Source organism: Gambusia affinis, linkage group LG01 (genome assembly GCF_019740435.1).
Source record: "Gambusia affinis linkage group LG01, SWU_Gaff_1.0, whole genome shotgun sequence".
NCBI lineage: Eukaryota > Metazoa > Chordata > Actinopteri > Cyprinodontiformes > Poeciliidae > Gambusia > Gambusia affinis.
Window position 1 is genome coordinate 35,067,953 of NC_057868.1, and position 16,181 is coordinate 35,084,133.

A 16,181-nucleotide genomic window follows, 5' to 3' on the forward strand; every position below is an offset into this window, starting at 1 on the left:
TCTCTGTTTGATTTCACCATTTCGTCCCTACGCATAATTAATGTGAATACACTTGGCATCGTTTAAACTGAATACAAACTCTTTAAAATTTAAATGGTTATCAACTAGATATTTAATTATAAAAAAACACAACATTTGACTATTTATCTTTTGCTTCACTTTATTTTGGGGGGCATATTTGGCAAATATTTGTCAACACTGTGTTTTCATAATCATAAAAGAACAATGGAAACAAATAAGAGAGATGTCGTAAACAAAAATATTTTCAGTCCTGTTTCGTTTTAGTTCAGCATTGAACAGTTTATTTTCTGCAGTATTCCAGAAAAATTAAAGCTAATGACCAGTAAAAACTGTATCACTACGTTATTTATGCACAAATGTCTCAGCAAAAACACAAAAAAAGTGATTATTTCACAACAAACATGATTTCATCAAATGATCTTTAGAAGACACACATTATACAATACTTTAAATGTATCATATAATGAAAGCAATCCAATAACTGAAACATATTCGTATTTAATTTAACTCTAGTTATATCACAGCCCAGACAAATTCAATTATTTTAAGTTGGTGGAAAGAAATCTGTGATTTCATCATGTTTGGGATTTTTGCTGCATTCCCTTTTCCTCAGCAAGCTTGCGGTGACAGAGGAAACAAACAACCTTCTTTTAACAAAAAGAACCCAGCTCAGCATGAGTTGCTGTTCAAGGGATTAAAAAAAACAGTACACTTATTCACCAGTGGCTTTTACTGTAGGTTAGACACAAATTATTTTATCAGAAAAATCAAAATAGCCTCTTACTAAAGACATTTAAGTCGATATTTAAATTTAGCTTGATTTTTATTTGCCTCTGCTTGACCATTATATGTTCATAATTTTTTTTCTTACATTATTGTCATTTACTTGAATTTTATTTCACTAAACTGCTTTATTCCTTTTAGTTTCAGCCCCTTGGGTATTAATAATAAATGTAGCTTGGTTTTATAAACTCGTTCTAAGGATGACAAGTGAGACAACAACCATCTACTGGTTAAATTTGTTGCAAAACATTTGATGGTTAGCACAGAGCAGCTTCATTGACTAAAAACAAATCACAATTGGATTTACAAATAAAATGACTTGAATCTGACTATTTAACATCACAGTATAAATATATTTGTCTCCATCTGGTGGTAAAAATTACATCCACATGACGAACAGCTTCTGTAGCTGCACCATAGCATAATATAAATAAATTATAATTCCAATGATAAGAAACTTGTTTTATGCTGTGTGTATTCTACTTGTTATTGTTAATATATATAAATAATGATGATAAAATATCACATGAAAAGGAAGTTTAGTACATTAATGGCTTAGATGGTAAAAAAAAAAAAAAGACAAAACTTTACCTTATTAACACTCACCCATTTGTTTTCCACTTCGTTTTTTTACTGTATTTTTATGAGACTATTAATAGATTCAGGTGGATAATCATTTTATTTTCTGCCAACTATTAAAATCTTGACTTTTGAAAAAAAAAAAAAAATAGATGAAGACATGAGTCAAAATGTTGAGGAACATTTATTCAACAACAGCAAATCAGATCAATGATCCTCTTGTTTTCTTCCAGACACACAGTTACCATGCTACAACATAAATGTTTATACTTTATATGGGCTGAGTGTATGTACAGGCAGCGCCAACCATTAAACCATCCCTTACTGGGTTTAATGGTTACATTACAACACCATACCATTTAAAATGACTGGGAGTCCTCCTTTAAAACATAACAGAATATGAAATAAATAAAAAAATTCAAAAATGCATCATATAACCATTTCACTATAGTTACACTATATACTTTTTTTTGGAGTCATTTCCTGATCCATTATAGTTTTTTTCGACACACAGTGTATTCAGCTGAAAACATTTACAGTAGCGTTTTTCAGTATCTCAATGAAAAAGCCATAACAGGAACATCTATGTTGCATCGAGGGGTTACAGGAAACATCATACGAGGGCCACAGAGGTCAACATCCATACCATTAATAGCAGAGGGGTGGGCTACGGGGGCTCACCAATTGTAAACCATTTAAACACATCAGTTGTAGTCAGGAAGCTGCAAAAGTAGCAAAGATTAATATGTGGTGAAATATGCAGGACGAGAAAAACGTTTGTTTTGTTTTTTTCTCAGAGATGCATTTCACAGATTCAGAAAGTCAACAATGAAGAACGATCACAGCATCGGACAGAATATCAGGCTGATCAGATTTAAACTCAATGTCACCCAGGAAGAGAGGGAAATGTTTGGTGCAAAGAGAAAAAGGAAAATCATGTGATGCCATCAACCAGTGCAGCTGGATAAACTGGAGCTGCTTGGATTAAATCAGCACAATAAAATTAAAACTAAATTAACCAGGATGAGGTGCAACTTAATGCAGTAGAATGAAGATATTTTATGGCATTAAAACAAAAATATTTTAATGCCATCAAATATTATTTCTGCATTAAAATAACACAACAGATTAATATTGGATTATTTCAATGCAACATTTAAAAAAATGCTTTAAAATTATTTTCAAATATTTATTTTAAATTAAATATAATAAATTATTTTATTCAGAATAAAATAAAAATAATTTTAAAGTGATTTAAAATAAAACAATATTTTTATTTATTTATTTTAAATATTTTATTTTAAATAAAATAAATTAAAAATAGCTTGAATGAGATCAAGAGTGACAAAACTGAGATATTGTTGAATAATAACAATAAAATAAAATAAGCTAAAATAAAATAACTGTTTTAATGAGATGAAGCTTTACATAGCCACACTTATATTTATACTATAGCATAAAATAAAGTAAAAATATAAAAATAGTTTGGATGAGATGAAGCTTGACAAAATGAGCATTGCACAAAAATACTCAAATAAAATAAAATAAAATAAAATAAAAACTACTGGACGGGATTAATTTTTAATAAGCATACTGTGCTTAATAGAGCAAAAATAGAAATAAAATAAAATTATCTTGAATTATGTTCAGTTTAACAAAGTTAAGCTCCTTGGCTTTATGCAATAAAATAAAATAAAATCAGTTTGAATGAGATGAAACTTGGCAAAGCTGAGCTGATTGCACAAAAAAGTAAAAAATAAAATAAAATCAGCTTGAATTATGCACAGCTTAACTTTGTTAAGCTCCTTGGCTTTATGCAATAAAAATAAAACCAGCTTGGATGAAGTGAAACTAAAGAAACTTGAGCTCCTTGAAGAAAAAGTTGTTTTGTGTGAGGTTCCTTCTAATTGTTGCATCCAGAGTTCATGTCAGTGTTAAGCTGCTGATATGAAAATATGAGCTTTAAAATGTAACATGGACCAAATGCATTACAGGAGTTTGCTTCCAAATAATCACAATACCTGCTATGGTGAGGCGCAGAAAGCAAACCTTTCCCCGTTGCATGTAAAAGGATATGAAGCTAAATTAACCCCTGGCTGGTATTTATGAACGTCTGTCCATGAATAAAGCTGGGCGCCTTAACGACTTGGATCAAAACCACTCAGGAAGGAACACAGAAGAGACAAACAGAAAACGATGTCAGAGCTCTTTTAGTGTCGAAAACAAAATCGATCTCAAATTAGAAGTGAAAAGTGCAAATGTGGGGACAAACCAGTCCTCTAACATTTAATGACGGCACTGACTGCCTGAACCTTCATGCATGCTTCCAACCATCCCTGATGAGCCGCGGCTCTCCGCTCCTTCAGCAGAAAATATCTCGTAAACTTTACCTCCTTCTCCTCCTCCTGGTGAGCTGTGCTCATTTTAACATCACTGCACATATGTTATGAGTCTTGCTAATAAGTAAAACTATTGCCAAGGCATAAAGAAACTGTAGGGACAATGTTTTCGACACAGTGCATGCTACACCATGATGCAAACGATGGGAAACGGAGGGAACGGGGACCTGTGTGGTTAAAGTGCAGAAGAAGAACCCAAAGGGAAACAGTTTGGTTGTTTCTCTTTCCTTCTTGCACGTAGGGAAAGCATGATGAGGGAAGGAGGGGAGTGGATGTGACTTCATTAGTTCATTTGAAAGGCCATGCTGACAAGTCCACTCTCCTCTGCATGGCTCTTCTGACGTGGAAGGATGGGTTTGCCTTTTTCTTTCATCTCACGGAGGTGGAGCAGGGAAGCAGGCAGGATTCCGTTCTGGGACTGACGGGAGCGGAGGGGTTAGTTGAAGCCGGTGTCGGTGTGGTAGGAGTACTGCCCATCTGACGTTAGCTGAGTCGTCTCTGTTGCCGACGGCTGCAGCACTATGGGCTCCCCAGCAGCCTCTGTTTGAGAAACACAAACTTCATTTCAATACGCAGTTCCCACAAATCTGAACTGAAAGTGATCCACGCCATCTTGGTCGGCAAACAGCGCAAAGCATAGAAGAGCCATGGCTTCGAGACCAGCAAAATGACTCTTGACCAATGAGCAAGATAAATATATATTAACAAAATGGCTGCTGTCGGGATCGACCCGTACAAGACAGAATGTGGAAACATGTCACACCATGTGGACAAGCTGCTCTTACCATAATATACTATATAGTGAACACAGAGTGCTACACCTAAAATCTATGGACGCATACAGTTAGTGTTTAAAAGGATTTGTAAAGGGGGCGTGCTGTGGTGGCGCAGGGGGTCAGCACGCACCACGCTTGGAGGCCCTAGTCCTCAACGCGGACGTCGCGGGTTCGACTCCCGGTCCCGACGACCATTGCCGCATGTCTTCCCCCCTCTCCTCACCCGCTTTCCTGTCTGCCTACTGTCACAAAAATACGAGCCACTAGCGCCACAAAAACTCTTTGGAGGAAAAAAAAAAAGGATTTGTAAAGGACATACAAACCTTTCCTGTGAATAGCAAGGTTCTGGTTCTGGCTCAGCAGGGTTGTAATAATACACATAGGCTGCATGTCCATCTTAACTTGCAGATAAAAGTTACATTAGCTAGACTATTTTTTCTAGCTCGGCAGTAAATATCACTAAGATTTATCTTTATGTTACAGAGAGGTGGCCAGAGTACTCAAAAATTGTAATCGAGTAATGTACTTGTATATAAGTTATACAGGAATGAGGCCAGAGCTAACTCAAAGTTTGTGGCTTGTTTATTGTTGTCATAGCAACTCCATAGCAACTCCCATGACAGTTAGCTATGCTTCCTACCAAGATGGCTATTAACTTTGAGAACTTTGTATAACTTAAATAGAAGAGAGGTTACAGCTAGTTCTAAGGTTGTCATAGCAACTCCATAGCAACTGGCAACTAAGATGGATTTTAGTTACAAAATTTATGGAAGTATGATGCAACATGAGGACTATGTATACCTGGCTGCTCCAATCCCAACAGAGCATTTAAAGGTGACCGGCTATGTATCATTAAACAGGTTGGGATAGGTCTACGGGCTACCAGTGGTGCCCAAAGTCAGTCCTGGAGGGCCGGCATCTTGCATGTTTTAGTTTTCTCCCAGGTTTAATGCACCTGGATCCAATGATAGCTCATTAGAAGCCCTATGAAGAACATTGACCAGCTGAAAAGGCTGTTACTACCAGCAGGGCTACAAAAATATGTTCAACACATTTTGTGCACAAAATCATCCTTAGATAATGATCATTTAATACATTTTGAGCTCCTTTCAGAATAAGTTGTTTTAGAACCTAAAATGGCTGGAAACACACACACTATTATATAACTGTACATCTTAGAAAAGCATTAGTGGAGCCTCCTGTACAACCAACATGAATGCAGAAATTGATTTCTGGATGGTAAGTCAACAACAAAACACTTGTCGTTTCCAGCAGCCATTACATAACTCAATTAAAAACTAATCTTCTCCAAAGCACCTGTTATGTCATTTATTTTACAGATCACTGAACGGCTTAGCAGCACAATACATTAGAGACCTACTGTTGTCATAGCAACCTTCCAAACCTCTCAGATCTCCTGGTTCTGGTTCTGGGGATGCAGAGCTGAACCAGAACCAAACATGGAGAAGCATCATTCAGCTTCTATGAACCACAAATCTGGAACAAACTTCCAGAAAACTGCAAAACAGCCAAAACACTGAATTCCTTCAAATCAAGGCTAAAAATCCACTTGTTTAGAGTTGATTTTCAGAGATATTAAATGGAATATTGACCAATATATTAAATGTGTATTGATGATTTTAACGATGGCACTAGATAAAATGTAATGTTTGTTACTGATTTTCAGTAACAAACATACAATGTGACTATAGAATGTGTTAGGGTTGGGGTTAGTTTTCACCATGTAAAGCACTTTGAACTGCTCTGTTGCTGAAATGTGCAAATAAACTTGATTGGTTGATTGATTACTTACAAAGCAATAGAAGAGTGGCACTCTAACATTAACTTTCATAAAAGCTGAACAGAAGTCAGTTTTCAAAAAGAAGCTGAAAATCTTTTTAGGAGCAACACACCTATAACTGAAATGGTTAATTATTGTACATTTTATAAATTGATCAACATTTTGTATGAACTGTGACTCATTTTGTGATAAATTTTTATTTATATATTTATTCTAGCTATGTGATCTGTCATACATTTGAGTGATTTATATTGTATGGTGTATATTTCTAATGTGCTGGAGTTCCGTTTCGGTTGCTAAGTTACAGGGCTGGGGTTGCTAGGTAACGGGGCAGTGCCTGTGGAATGTGACTCAACAAATGGGAGGTTTTTTTAAACAGCTTCTTTTCCTGACACACACACAAAAAAAAACATTAACTTATTGCCAAAAAATTTTGTTGTTAAGCATTTGGGCTGTTTTTAGAAGCATTTGAGTCTTTATGCTCAAATGGAGTCCAAAAAGCTGAAGAAAATGTGAATTTTAACCCTTAAATGTTGGTTATTCGGGCCTCACCTCTCTCATCAGACTGCAGCTGAGCCTCCAGGTCCTCGGGGGACACGTAGAAGTCCTGCTCCTGGCCCTCCCGAGGCCGAGGTTTACATCGTCCACAGCAGCAGTTACAGCAGCAGCACAGGCAGCAGCAGAAGTAGCATCCAGTGGCCAGGCCACAGAATACAAACAGAGCCTGCAGACAAACAGGTTCAACAAAATAAAACCTGAAGATCCATCTAAAAAAAAACACTATCAAAAAGCTTATTTACTTCAGTAATTCACTTCCAAAAATTAGCAATTTATATTTTAAGTAATTTCAAACACAGAGTGAAACTTTCCAAGTGTTAATATTAATTCTGAAGATTAAAGTTTAAAGTAAAGAGCTACCAAATGTGTTGGAGCTTCGCTGGAGTTGCTAGGTAACGGCCTGGGCTTCGCTGTGGTAACTAGGTGAAGGTCAAAGGCTACTGATTTGTGACGTTACATTGGGAAGGCTTTTGAAATGGCTCAGTTTCCAGACACCCAAAAACATTAACTTACAGCCAAAAAATAATGGCTGGGTGTTTTTTTAAGTTCATGGGTTGTTATTAGAGGAAGTTGAGACCCAAATAGAAGTGTAAAAATGTGAATTCTTGCGTCATTTTCCCCAGACTTTTTCCTTCCACTAAGCTTTTCATTGAATTACTGCAGACAGCACTCCGTAAGCAGTTAGCTTCTTTCTCACGTACCCTAAGTGACAATTTGATAAACAATTGTCAAATATCGTTTTAATTTTCTGAGAAAATGAATCTGAATAATCATCAAAATTAAGAGATAAAAACCAATGAGACACGTCACTCTAATTTCTTGCATGTGTTTCACATTATGAGTTGACTTACTAAAGTATAGGTATGAATTTATTAAAATGCACCTTATATAATTAAAAAAACAATGTTTTTTTTTCACATCTTACCTTTGCCCACCAGCTTGAAAGGACAAAGTAAGTGTTAACATTCTCCTCCCCAAACTGCTCAGCCACATACAGTCCCAGAGAGCCGTATTTATCGTAAATGTTACGCTTCGTGGGGTCATTCAGGATGGCATGGGCGTTGTTTATCTCTTTGAATTTTTCCACTGCCTCCGGATTGTCTGGGTTCTTGTCAGGGTGGAACTTTAGCGCCAGTTTCCTGTTGCAGAAGGCAGGTTAAAAATGGCCGACCGGCGGCAGAGGGGATTGAATTAGTCTGATTGTAAATCACAGCGCTCAGCCTCACCTGTAGGACCTCTTGATGTCGTCCGATGTGGCCACCTTGTCGACCCCCAGGACGTGGTAGAGAGACTCCCCGGCGGTGGACAGAGAGCGCTGCCTCTGCTGCTCAGCCATGATGCCTCACAGGCTGCACAAAGTGACAACAACAGAGAAAAGCACTGCTGCTAAGGTCAGGAGATAAATTCATTCTAACAGTTAATCAAATACTTGGTTTTTGAAGACTTAATTTTTGTTTCATTTTTTTTTATTTTCAAAAAATTCTTTGGGTTTTCATAGTTCACGTCAGCTCTACAACTGAACATTAAGGCCAGGCTATGATGTGTTTTAAACTGTGAGAATAAAGTCATAATACTACCAGAATAAAGTTGGGAATAAAATGGTAATTTTATGAGAACTCCATCACAGAAAAATTTTAATTAAAATGAGGAATGCTCAGCATCTTGTGAACTGATACTTTACTCTTTTAACACATGAAATTATTGTTCATAGCATGACTTTGAAATTATTGTGAAAATACCTGAGTCTGTTCAGAAGAAAAATCTACACATGAGCTGGTCATGTCAGATCCTGATTAAGCTTTTTAAAAACTTTTAAAACAAATTTTTTTCTCAGAATTTTAAGACATTTTCAAGTTAATTTGTGTCTTTTTGTCATAATCTTCTGACTTTATTCTCGTAAATACACAAAAATTCTCATAGCCTGACCCACATAATTCATCACTGAAGGGATGACTGAAACCAAAGCCACTTTTTGAAAATATTTTCCTGTAATTTCTTTTGCAGAAAAGTATGATGGTGTATTAGGACCATGCAAGAAAATAAAAACCACAATTATGAGACAAAAGTCTTAAAATTACAAAAATAAAATCATAATGCTATAAAAATAAAGTTGTACGAGTATACAATCAGAATATTATGAGAATAAAGTCTGCAACTTTATTCTCGTAATATTATGACTTTATTTCCATAACACTATGACTTTGACTTTGTTCATGTACGATTTAATTCTCAGAATTTTATTTAATTTTATTTATTTTTTATTTTTTTGTAATTGTCTGAATCCTCTGTTGTAGAAAAAAGCAAGCAAAAAAGAAAAATCTGTTAACATTTCAAACCTGATATGGTATGAAAAGATCTGAGATTTTATTTTTAAACCCTGTCGCCCAGTCATAAAATATAATTAAAAGAAAAAAAAAAATTAATTTTTTTATTTATTTTTTTTCACTGCTTTTTATTTAATAAATCACGACAATCATAAAGAGGCATTTGAGGCTGAGGGCATCAGAGAACAGCTAGTTCTATAAACACAAAGTCCCAAAATGCATTTTTACAGAGAAATCAAATCTGTGCAGGTCCAAATGACGAACTAATTTCTTTCACCTGCATTTATCTGTCTTCCCTTTGGGTAATTCACTGTTCTGGCTGATTACTGACAGCATTGCAGCTTGGCAGGTCCACTGCTTTTAGTAAATTACAAGCTGACATCCTTGCAGGCTGAACAGCTACAGCACAGCGGGATAGCTAAAAAAAAATTATTCTACAAAGAATAAATTTTATTTATTTAATCATTCTCAAGAACCAGGCTGCGTCCAAATGGGTGTCAGCTCGATACAAATGAAGAGCCACTGCTCGGTATTTGCAGCCCTTCTCGTTTTATCGTCACATTTTCACGGAAATCTAATTCATCTAAGAGGTGGCTTTCAAATATTCCTCCTCTACGAATCTCATTCCCGAACAGAAATTGTCTGTAGGAAGGATTAGAAATTACGAGTTCAATCCCGGGAGCGTAATCTCTGATCGAGCATCATCAACTGCACTGCCTCTTCGCGCAGCATCCATGTTGGTTCGCTTCCTGCATGGGCCTGCTCTGGATCCTCAGGCAGGGATGGATCGTCGTTTTTTGTTCAAGGGCAAGAGGCAGCGTCAAAGGAAAAGAAAAGGAGGAGAAAATACAGAATAGCAGAGGGAATCCTCACCTTTCAGTCGGCTATGTTGCTCAATAGGAATTCCGATCCGGACGGGTTCTGATGTGAGGCGGTGCAGCGTGACTATGACCGCATCTCGCACGTACCCGGACCCTCTCTGGCTCTCACTATGCGACCATGGACAGCTGCAGCAGCTCGCTGGCTCCGCCCCCTGGTACCCCACGGAGGACCCGACGTGCGCGTGCACTGACGAAATTATGACGTAGAGAGCGCGCGGTGAGGAAAGCTGTCATTAATAATCATTATATTATATTATATTATATTATATTATATTATATTATATTATATTATATTATATTATATTATATTATATTATATTATATTATATTATATTATCAGAGTTGGGTAGTAACTAGCTACATTTAAATGAGTAACCAGGATTAAGTCTAGGTCCTCGTGTGAATGCCTAAAATATTGACAATAATAATTTCATAAAATTCTTGTTCAAGTTTTTGTTTGTATTTCTTCTTCATAAAAAACAAAACAAAACAATGGCCCACTAACTCTAACCCCATTTCCAATTTGAGTTGGAATTAGGGTTGGAAATAGAGTTGGAATTACCCTACTTCTAAATTTAATTCCAGCCCTCCTTCCCACCATAATTTCAATCAAAACTGGAATTAGAGTTCAATCCCAGGAGCAAAGTGTCCTTGGATTGGGGGGTTCTGCTCGTGTTGCGTTTAAAGGCGGCTCGGTAAAAACTTGTTACAACATGCTAACAATGGATTAAGCAGCTGTAACGACTGAAAAAAGTGCGGGAGATAGAAGGCTCTGATATGGCAGTGCTTCTCAATCCCAGTCCTCAGGCCCCCCTGCTCTGCATGTTTTAGATGTGCCTCTATTCCAGAACAGCTGGTTAAATGATTGCATGACCATTAAGAACTGCAGAAGGCTGATGATCACCCACAGATGCAATCCAGGTGTGTGGCAGAAGGAAAACACCTAAAACATGCAGGGCAGGGGGGTGTGAGGACTGTAATTGAGAAATTCTGTGATACGGGAAGTGCGGTAGCCCCCTACTGTATCAAATCGAGATAGGAATAATAAAAAGTTGGCCACTCCGAGGTAAAAATGAAAGCAATAGCTTCCAGTCCAGGGGGAGAAGGGCATTAGGGACTCTGTGGCAGGGAAGGCCCCCCAGTGCCCACCCATGTCGCTGGGCCTGCTTCCAGTCCTCCTTCCAATCCTATTCAAACCTCTTTTCAATTCTCCTTTCTAATCTATTCAACTCTCCTACCAACCTCAGATAATATGAGCTACATGTAATTTCCCTTTTTTAAAGTTAAGTTTTGAATTGAATAAATTTATAAGTGTATAAAATTGTGCAAAATATTTAAAAAAATATGAAAACACTATTTGTAGTACTATGAAACACGCATACAATTAGTGACTACAAAAGCTGTGTAAAACGTTCTCTTATGAGATGAACCTCGCTGTTCCTCAGCAACCGTGACGTCACAGCCACAACCAATCGGAGGCTTCGCAGCTCTCTCACACACCTATCGCGAGGTTATCAAATTAGCCTCGTTAGTGAGGTAGCGGTCGGAGCTGGATTCTGTACAGGCGCCTGACTGTTTTTTATTCTTCTAGAAGCATCAAGACGACTTCACTTGGTTGATCTATTGATAGTTTTTTGTCCCTGCGTGAAAGTAAACTCAGCGGACCTTGGTTTTGACGGTAAATTGTGAAAACTCGTACAGTATGCTAACTAGCTGCGGCTAGTGCTGTGGAGGAAGCGGGTTTGTTTTGATCGCCCGGATTTGTTTTTGATGATGCTTGCAAGTGTTTAATCATGTTTGGAGTCGCGTAGATGCTGTTTTATTTGCCTGCAGCGTTTCAGACTGTAATATTTGATTCGTCTGTCTGTGTTTATTTCCTAATTAATTAGTTGTTGATACGCAGCAGTTCCACAGTTTGACCAAGCTGTGTCAGTCTTGCTCATGTTTCGCCTCTTGTCCAGGTTCCCAATGATGAGTTATGCTGAAAAGCCAGAGGACATAACAAAAGAGGAGTGGATGGACAAATTAAACAATGTTCACATTCAGAGGGCGGACATGAATAGGCTCATCATGAATTACTTGGTGACAGGTGAGACATTTCTCTAGAAAACAGTAACTGTTTTCTGAATAATTTAGCTTATCCCAGTGCATCTAAAAAAATCTGAATATAATCCAAAGTTTATTTCTTTTAGTAATTTACTTAAAAAATGTAAACGTATACTAGCAGCTGTAAATGTCAAGTAGGGCTACCCTTTATATTGAGAATATATTATTATTGTAATATCTATGAGTGCAATATTTATATTGCAAAGGACTGTTTAGAGTGCAATAATTTTTTTATCACATTTCAGATTATGAACTTGCAATTTGCCTGCTTTTGCAGTAATATGTTGTCAGATGGGCAGGGTGTCGTGGCAGCAGATGCTTATTGTCCAAATGATATTGTCCAAAAGGCTGAAGGTCACAAGTTGATGAGAAAGAAAGGAAAGAAGAGAACTGGCAAATATCACCCTTGATATCATCAGTGAAATATTTCCTGTTATCATCATTGCAAGATTGTCTATTATCTTCATCCCTGATGTCAAATGCTCATATCTGTTAATTTGGAGGGTATTAGTTACTCACTTCTGGCTCTGGGGCAGCCTAACATAAGTAAAGTGACAGTTTTGCCCCATGTCCAGGTTGTGTCTACATTGAATGTCCCCCAAATTCTTGAATAGACATGAATAGCTCATGGACCATTTTTCTGCAACATTTTTTCCTTCCATTCAACTTTTCAGCTTAGATACATCATTCCCTGAATTGACAGCTTCTTGAGCATTTGTTTTGTTTGTGGCTTACCTTCCTTTTGGTAAGCGACAAGGAGGTTTTTTTTGGTTGTCAGTGGCTATAGGCTGAAAAACTGTCAAGTCAAATATGCAAAATTTGTTTTCTATGCTATATTGTAATTTTTTAGAAAAAAATATTAATTTTATTCGCTTTAAGCTATAATTGTGAAAATTGGCAAAAATAAGCACATCGATTGAAGTATGCCATGTTGTGTGGATATTACAAGTTTTGATATTTTTTTGAACTAAAAGTGATAAACCTTCTCGTGATATTTTAGCCTAATGGAGTGTATTATTTATTAACTTATTTGCATCTGTCCTGTGTATATATGAAGAGGGCTTCAAAGAGGCAGCAGAAAAGTTTCGGATGGAGTCAGGAATTGAGCCCAGTGTGGATTTGGATTCTTTGGATGAAAGAATTAAGATTAGAGAGATGATCCTGAAGGGACAGATCCAAGAAGCTATCGCGCTCATCAACAGCCTACACCCAGAGCTACTGGACACAAACCGATACTTGTATTTCCATCTGCAGGTACGGTTGCACCCGACCATTTACGCTCATCAGTTGATGAAAACATAATATGTAGCTCTGGTATTTCCCAAAGTTAGTGATAATGTTTTATTTTGGGGGAAAAAACATTATATAATGCAAGAAAACAATATATTACTTGCACATTAACTTTACATCCTTTATTATCTTTCTTGTAGCAGCAACATTTGATTGAGCTAATCAGGCTAAGAGAGACTGAGTCGGCCCTGGAGTTTGCTCAGACGCAGCTTGCAGAACAGGGGGAAGAGAGCCGAGAGTGTCTGACGGAGATGGAGCGAACGCTCGCCCTCCTGGCCTTCGACAACCCCGAGGAGTCGCCCTTCGGAGACCTGCTCAACATGATGCAGCGGCAAAAGGTCGTCCTCACTATGTCTGGTTGTAAACTATTGTATTTAGAAGTAGGGCTGGACAATAAATCAATAACAATATATAGCTCTGGAAAAAATTAAGAGCCCACTGCACTGAACCCCACTGAAAACCTCCTGGTTATTCCTCCAAATATTGATTTCTGAACTCTTCCTGAGTTAAAACATTCCTGTTTCTCAATGAATATGAACTTGTTTTCTTTGCATTATTTGAGGTTTAGAAGCACTGCATCTTTTTTGTTATTTTGACCATTTATCAATTTCTGCTAATAAGTACTAAATTTTTGCATGGAATTTCAGAGACATGTTGTCATTTTACTCAAACATATTCCTATAAAGAGTAAAATCAGATAAACTAATCATTTTAAATGGCCTTTTAATTTTTCCCAGAGCTGTATATCACAATAGCCATAATCAATAGATAATACATTTGATGGAATATTCAATATAGAGGGACAGGAAATTACTTTCCTTCCACTTCAGAATTCTTCACAGTTTTTTTTCTATAATGTATTTAAATCACAATAAAAATAGAAGTCTAAACATGATAAAAAAATTTAAAATTTGGCAACATTTTTGGTTGGAATTTACCAAATTTCCATGATTTTTTTTTTTTTTTTTCATTATTTCTTTCCATTTTGGATTTGTGCAGTCATAATTTTTAATTGCTTCTTTATAATGTAGTGAGCACAAGGATAATAAGAACTGAATTTGGCAAAAAAAACAAACAGAGGTTTTCTGTTTTGTCACCCAGGTGTGGAGTGAGGTGAACCAAGCCGTGCTGGACTATGAAAACAGGGAGTCGACCCCTAAACTGGCTAAACTCCTGAAGTTACTGCTGTGGGCTCAAAACGAGTTGGACCAGAAGAAGGTTAAATATCCTAAAATGACGGACCTCAGCACCGGCGTCATTGAGGACCCCAAGTGAACGTAAAAAAAAATAAAAAATCAGTCGTCACCTACACGTCTACTTAATTTATGATCCGCCAGCGACTGCGTTACAACCGGGTAACATGTTGTACAGTTTTTTTTTTGTTTGTTTTTTTTTATTTTCACGTCATTTATACTCATCGTGGAAACGGTAGTTGCTGTATTTGCAAAATGACACAAATGTTTCAGTTCAAATACAGTTTCTGGGTTTTACAAAATTCAAGTGGCTGTTTTGTATATTTTGTCTGTTGAAACCCTTTGATGGTGAATTTCCACAACAGGCGTCATTTTGCAGTGAAGAGGGTTGACTGAAAGTGTTCAGCTCCAGCAGGTGGCTAGTTTTAAGAATCCATTAACAAAATGTGAATATTTTTCAAAAATTAACATATAGCAACACTTTATTATTGTAATATGGATTTAATTGATGCTACATTTTATGGTTTTATTTATGTGACAGTTTGCTATAAATCAGCTACACACTTTGAAAGGCGTGAAATTAAATGTACATTTGCAGTAAATTATTCTGTAAATGAATTATTTCTCATGTTCAGAGAGGGTTTGTTTTAGCGGAGTTGAGTCTCCTTGGCCTTTTCTGAGTACTCCTGTGCTCCCAACATACTCCAAGAGATTAAATTTGGTTTTATATTTCAGGGTTTTGATGTTGGTTTTGGAAATCCCAGTGACTGATGGAGGATTTATACGCTGCAGCAGAGAAAGGGCTGCTTTGATCAATCTTTATAGCTAAAAAGTCTGTTTAATCAAGACCTGTGTACTGTCTTGGACTTTTATTTGGTAATTTATTCTGCAAAGTTAAATCTTAACGTGATTTTATGAGTGCGTTTTTTTTCTGTTAGGATTTTTCACTTTTTCTGCATGTCTGTGTTTACTTTTTTCGGTGAAGAAAAAGGTACTTGTGCTTGTTTATTTTATTAGATTTTATATTAAAGAAAATATCTTGCCACTCGTTGTCCATTTCTTTTAGGATCAAAAAAAGAATTTTAGAATCTCCACACATTTTTATTATTTTTCTTACAGTTGTGGTCATTTGCATACATTGTTTTTTTTTTGAATACCCAGCAAATAATAAAATTTATTTAATTGTTTGGCGCATTAATTTTATTACAAAAATTAAACATACAAGCCTAAATATATATTTTTATTCGCAGGATGTGGTTTTTGCCAAAGGCATCACAACATTGGGAAACCACACAATAAAATAAACTTTTAAAAAGTCAGTTATACATCTGACTTTCCTAATTCATGTTTCACAGTTTTAAGTACTGTAAGAAGGTATTGCTACATCCTTAATTTAGTGATAAATTAAGATTTTTATTTTTCTAGATTAAATTTTTAATGATCAGACCTCAACCAGTTTATTTTATTTTG

The 16,181-nt window shown here is 36.4% G+C and overlaps 2 protein-coding genes across 2 annotated transcripts; one reads left to right on the forward strand and one right to left on the reverse strand.

The window, feature by feature from the left end:
- Window positions 1-1,548: 1,548 nt before the first annotated feature.
- dnajc5aa (DnaJ (Hsp40) homolog, subfamily C, member 5aa) lies at window positions 1,549-10,306 on the reverse strand. The gene is made up of 5 exons (XM_044119895.1): window positions 10,115-10,306; window positions 8,144-8,266; window positions 7,843-8,056; window positions 6,912-7,083; window positions 1,549-4,322 (listed from the first exon to the last, which is right to left on the reverse strand). Exons 2-5 carry the CDS (start codon window positions 8,251-8,253, stop codon window positions 4,219-4,221), a joined length of 600 nt encoding a protein of 199 aa, XP_043975830.1. The 5' UTR covers window positions 8,254-8,266; window positions 10,115-10,306; the 3' UTR covers window positions 1,549-4,218.
- A 1,235-nt stretch (window positions 10,307-11,541) lies between these two features.
- Window positions 11,542-15,018, forward strand: LOC122835864 (glucose-induced degradation protein 8-B homolog). Its single transcript, XM_044125286.1, has 5 exons — window positions 11,542-11,800; window positions 12,084-12,211; window positions 13,286-13,482; window positions 13,659-13,856; window positions 14,620-15,018. Exons 2-5 carry the CDS (start codon window positions 12,091-12,093, stop codon window positions 14,791-14,793), a joined length of 690 nt encoding a protein of 229 aa, XP_043981221.1. The 5' UTR covers window positions 11,542-11,800; window positions 12,084-12,090; the 3' UTR covers window positions 14,794-15,018.
- The last annotated feature ends 1,163 nt before the right edge of the window (window positions 15,019-16,181 follow it).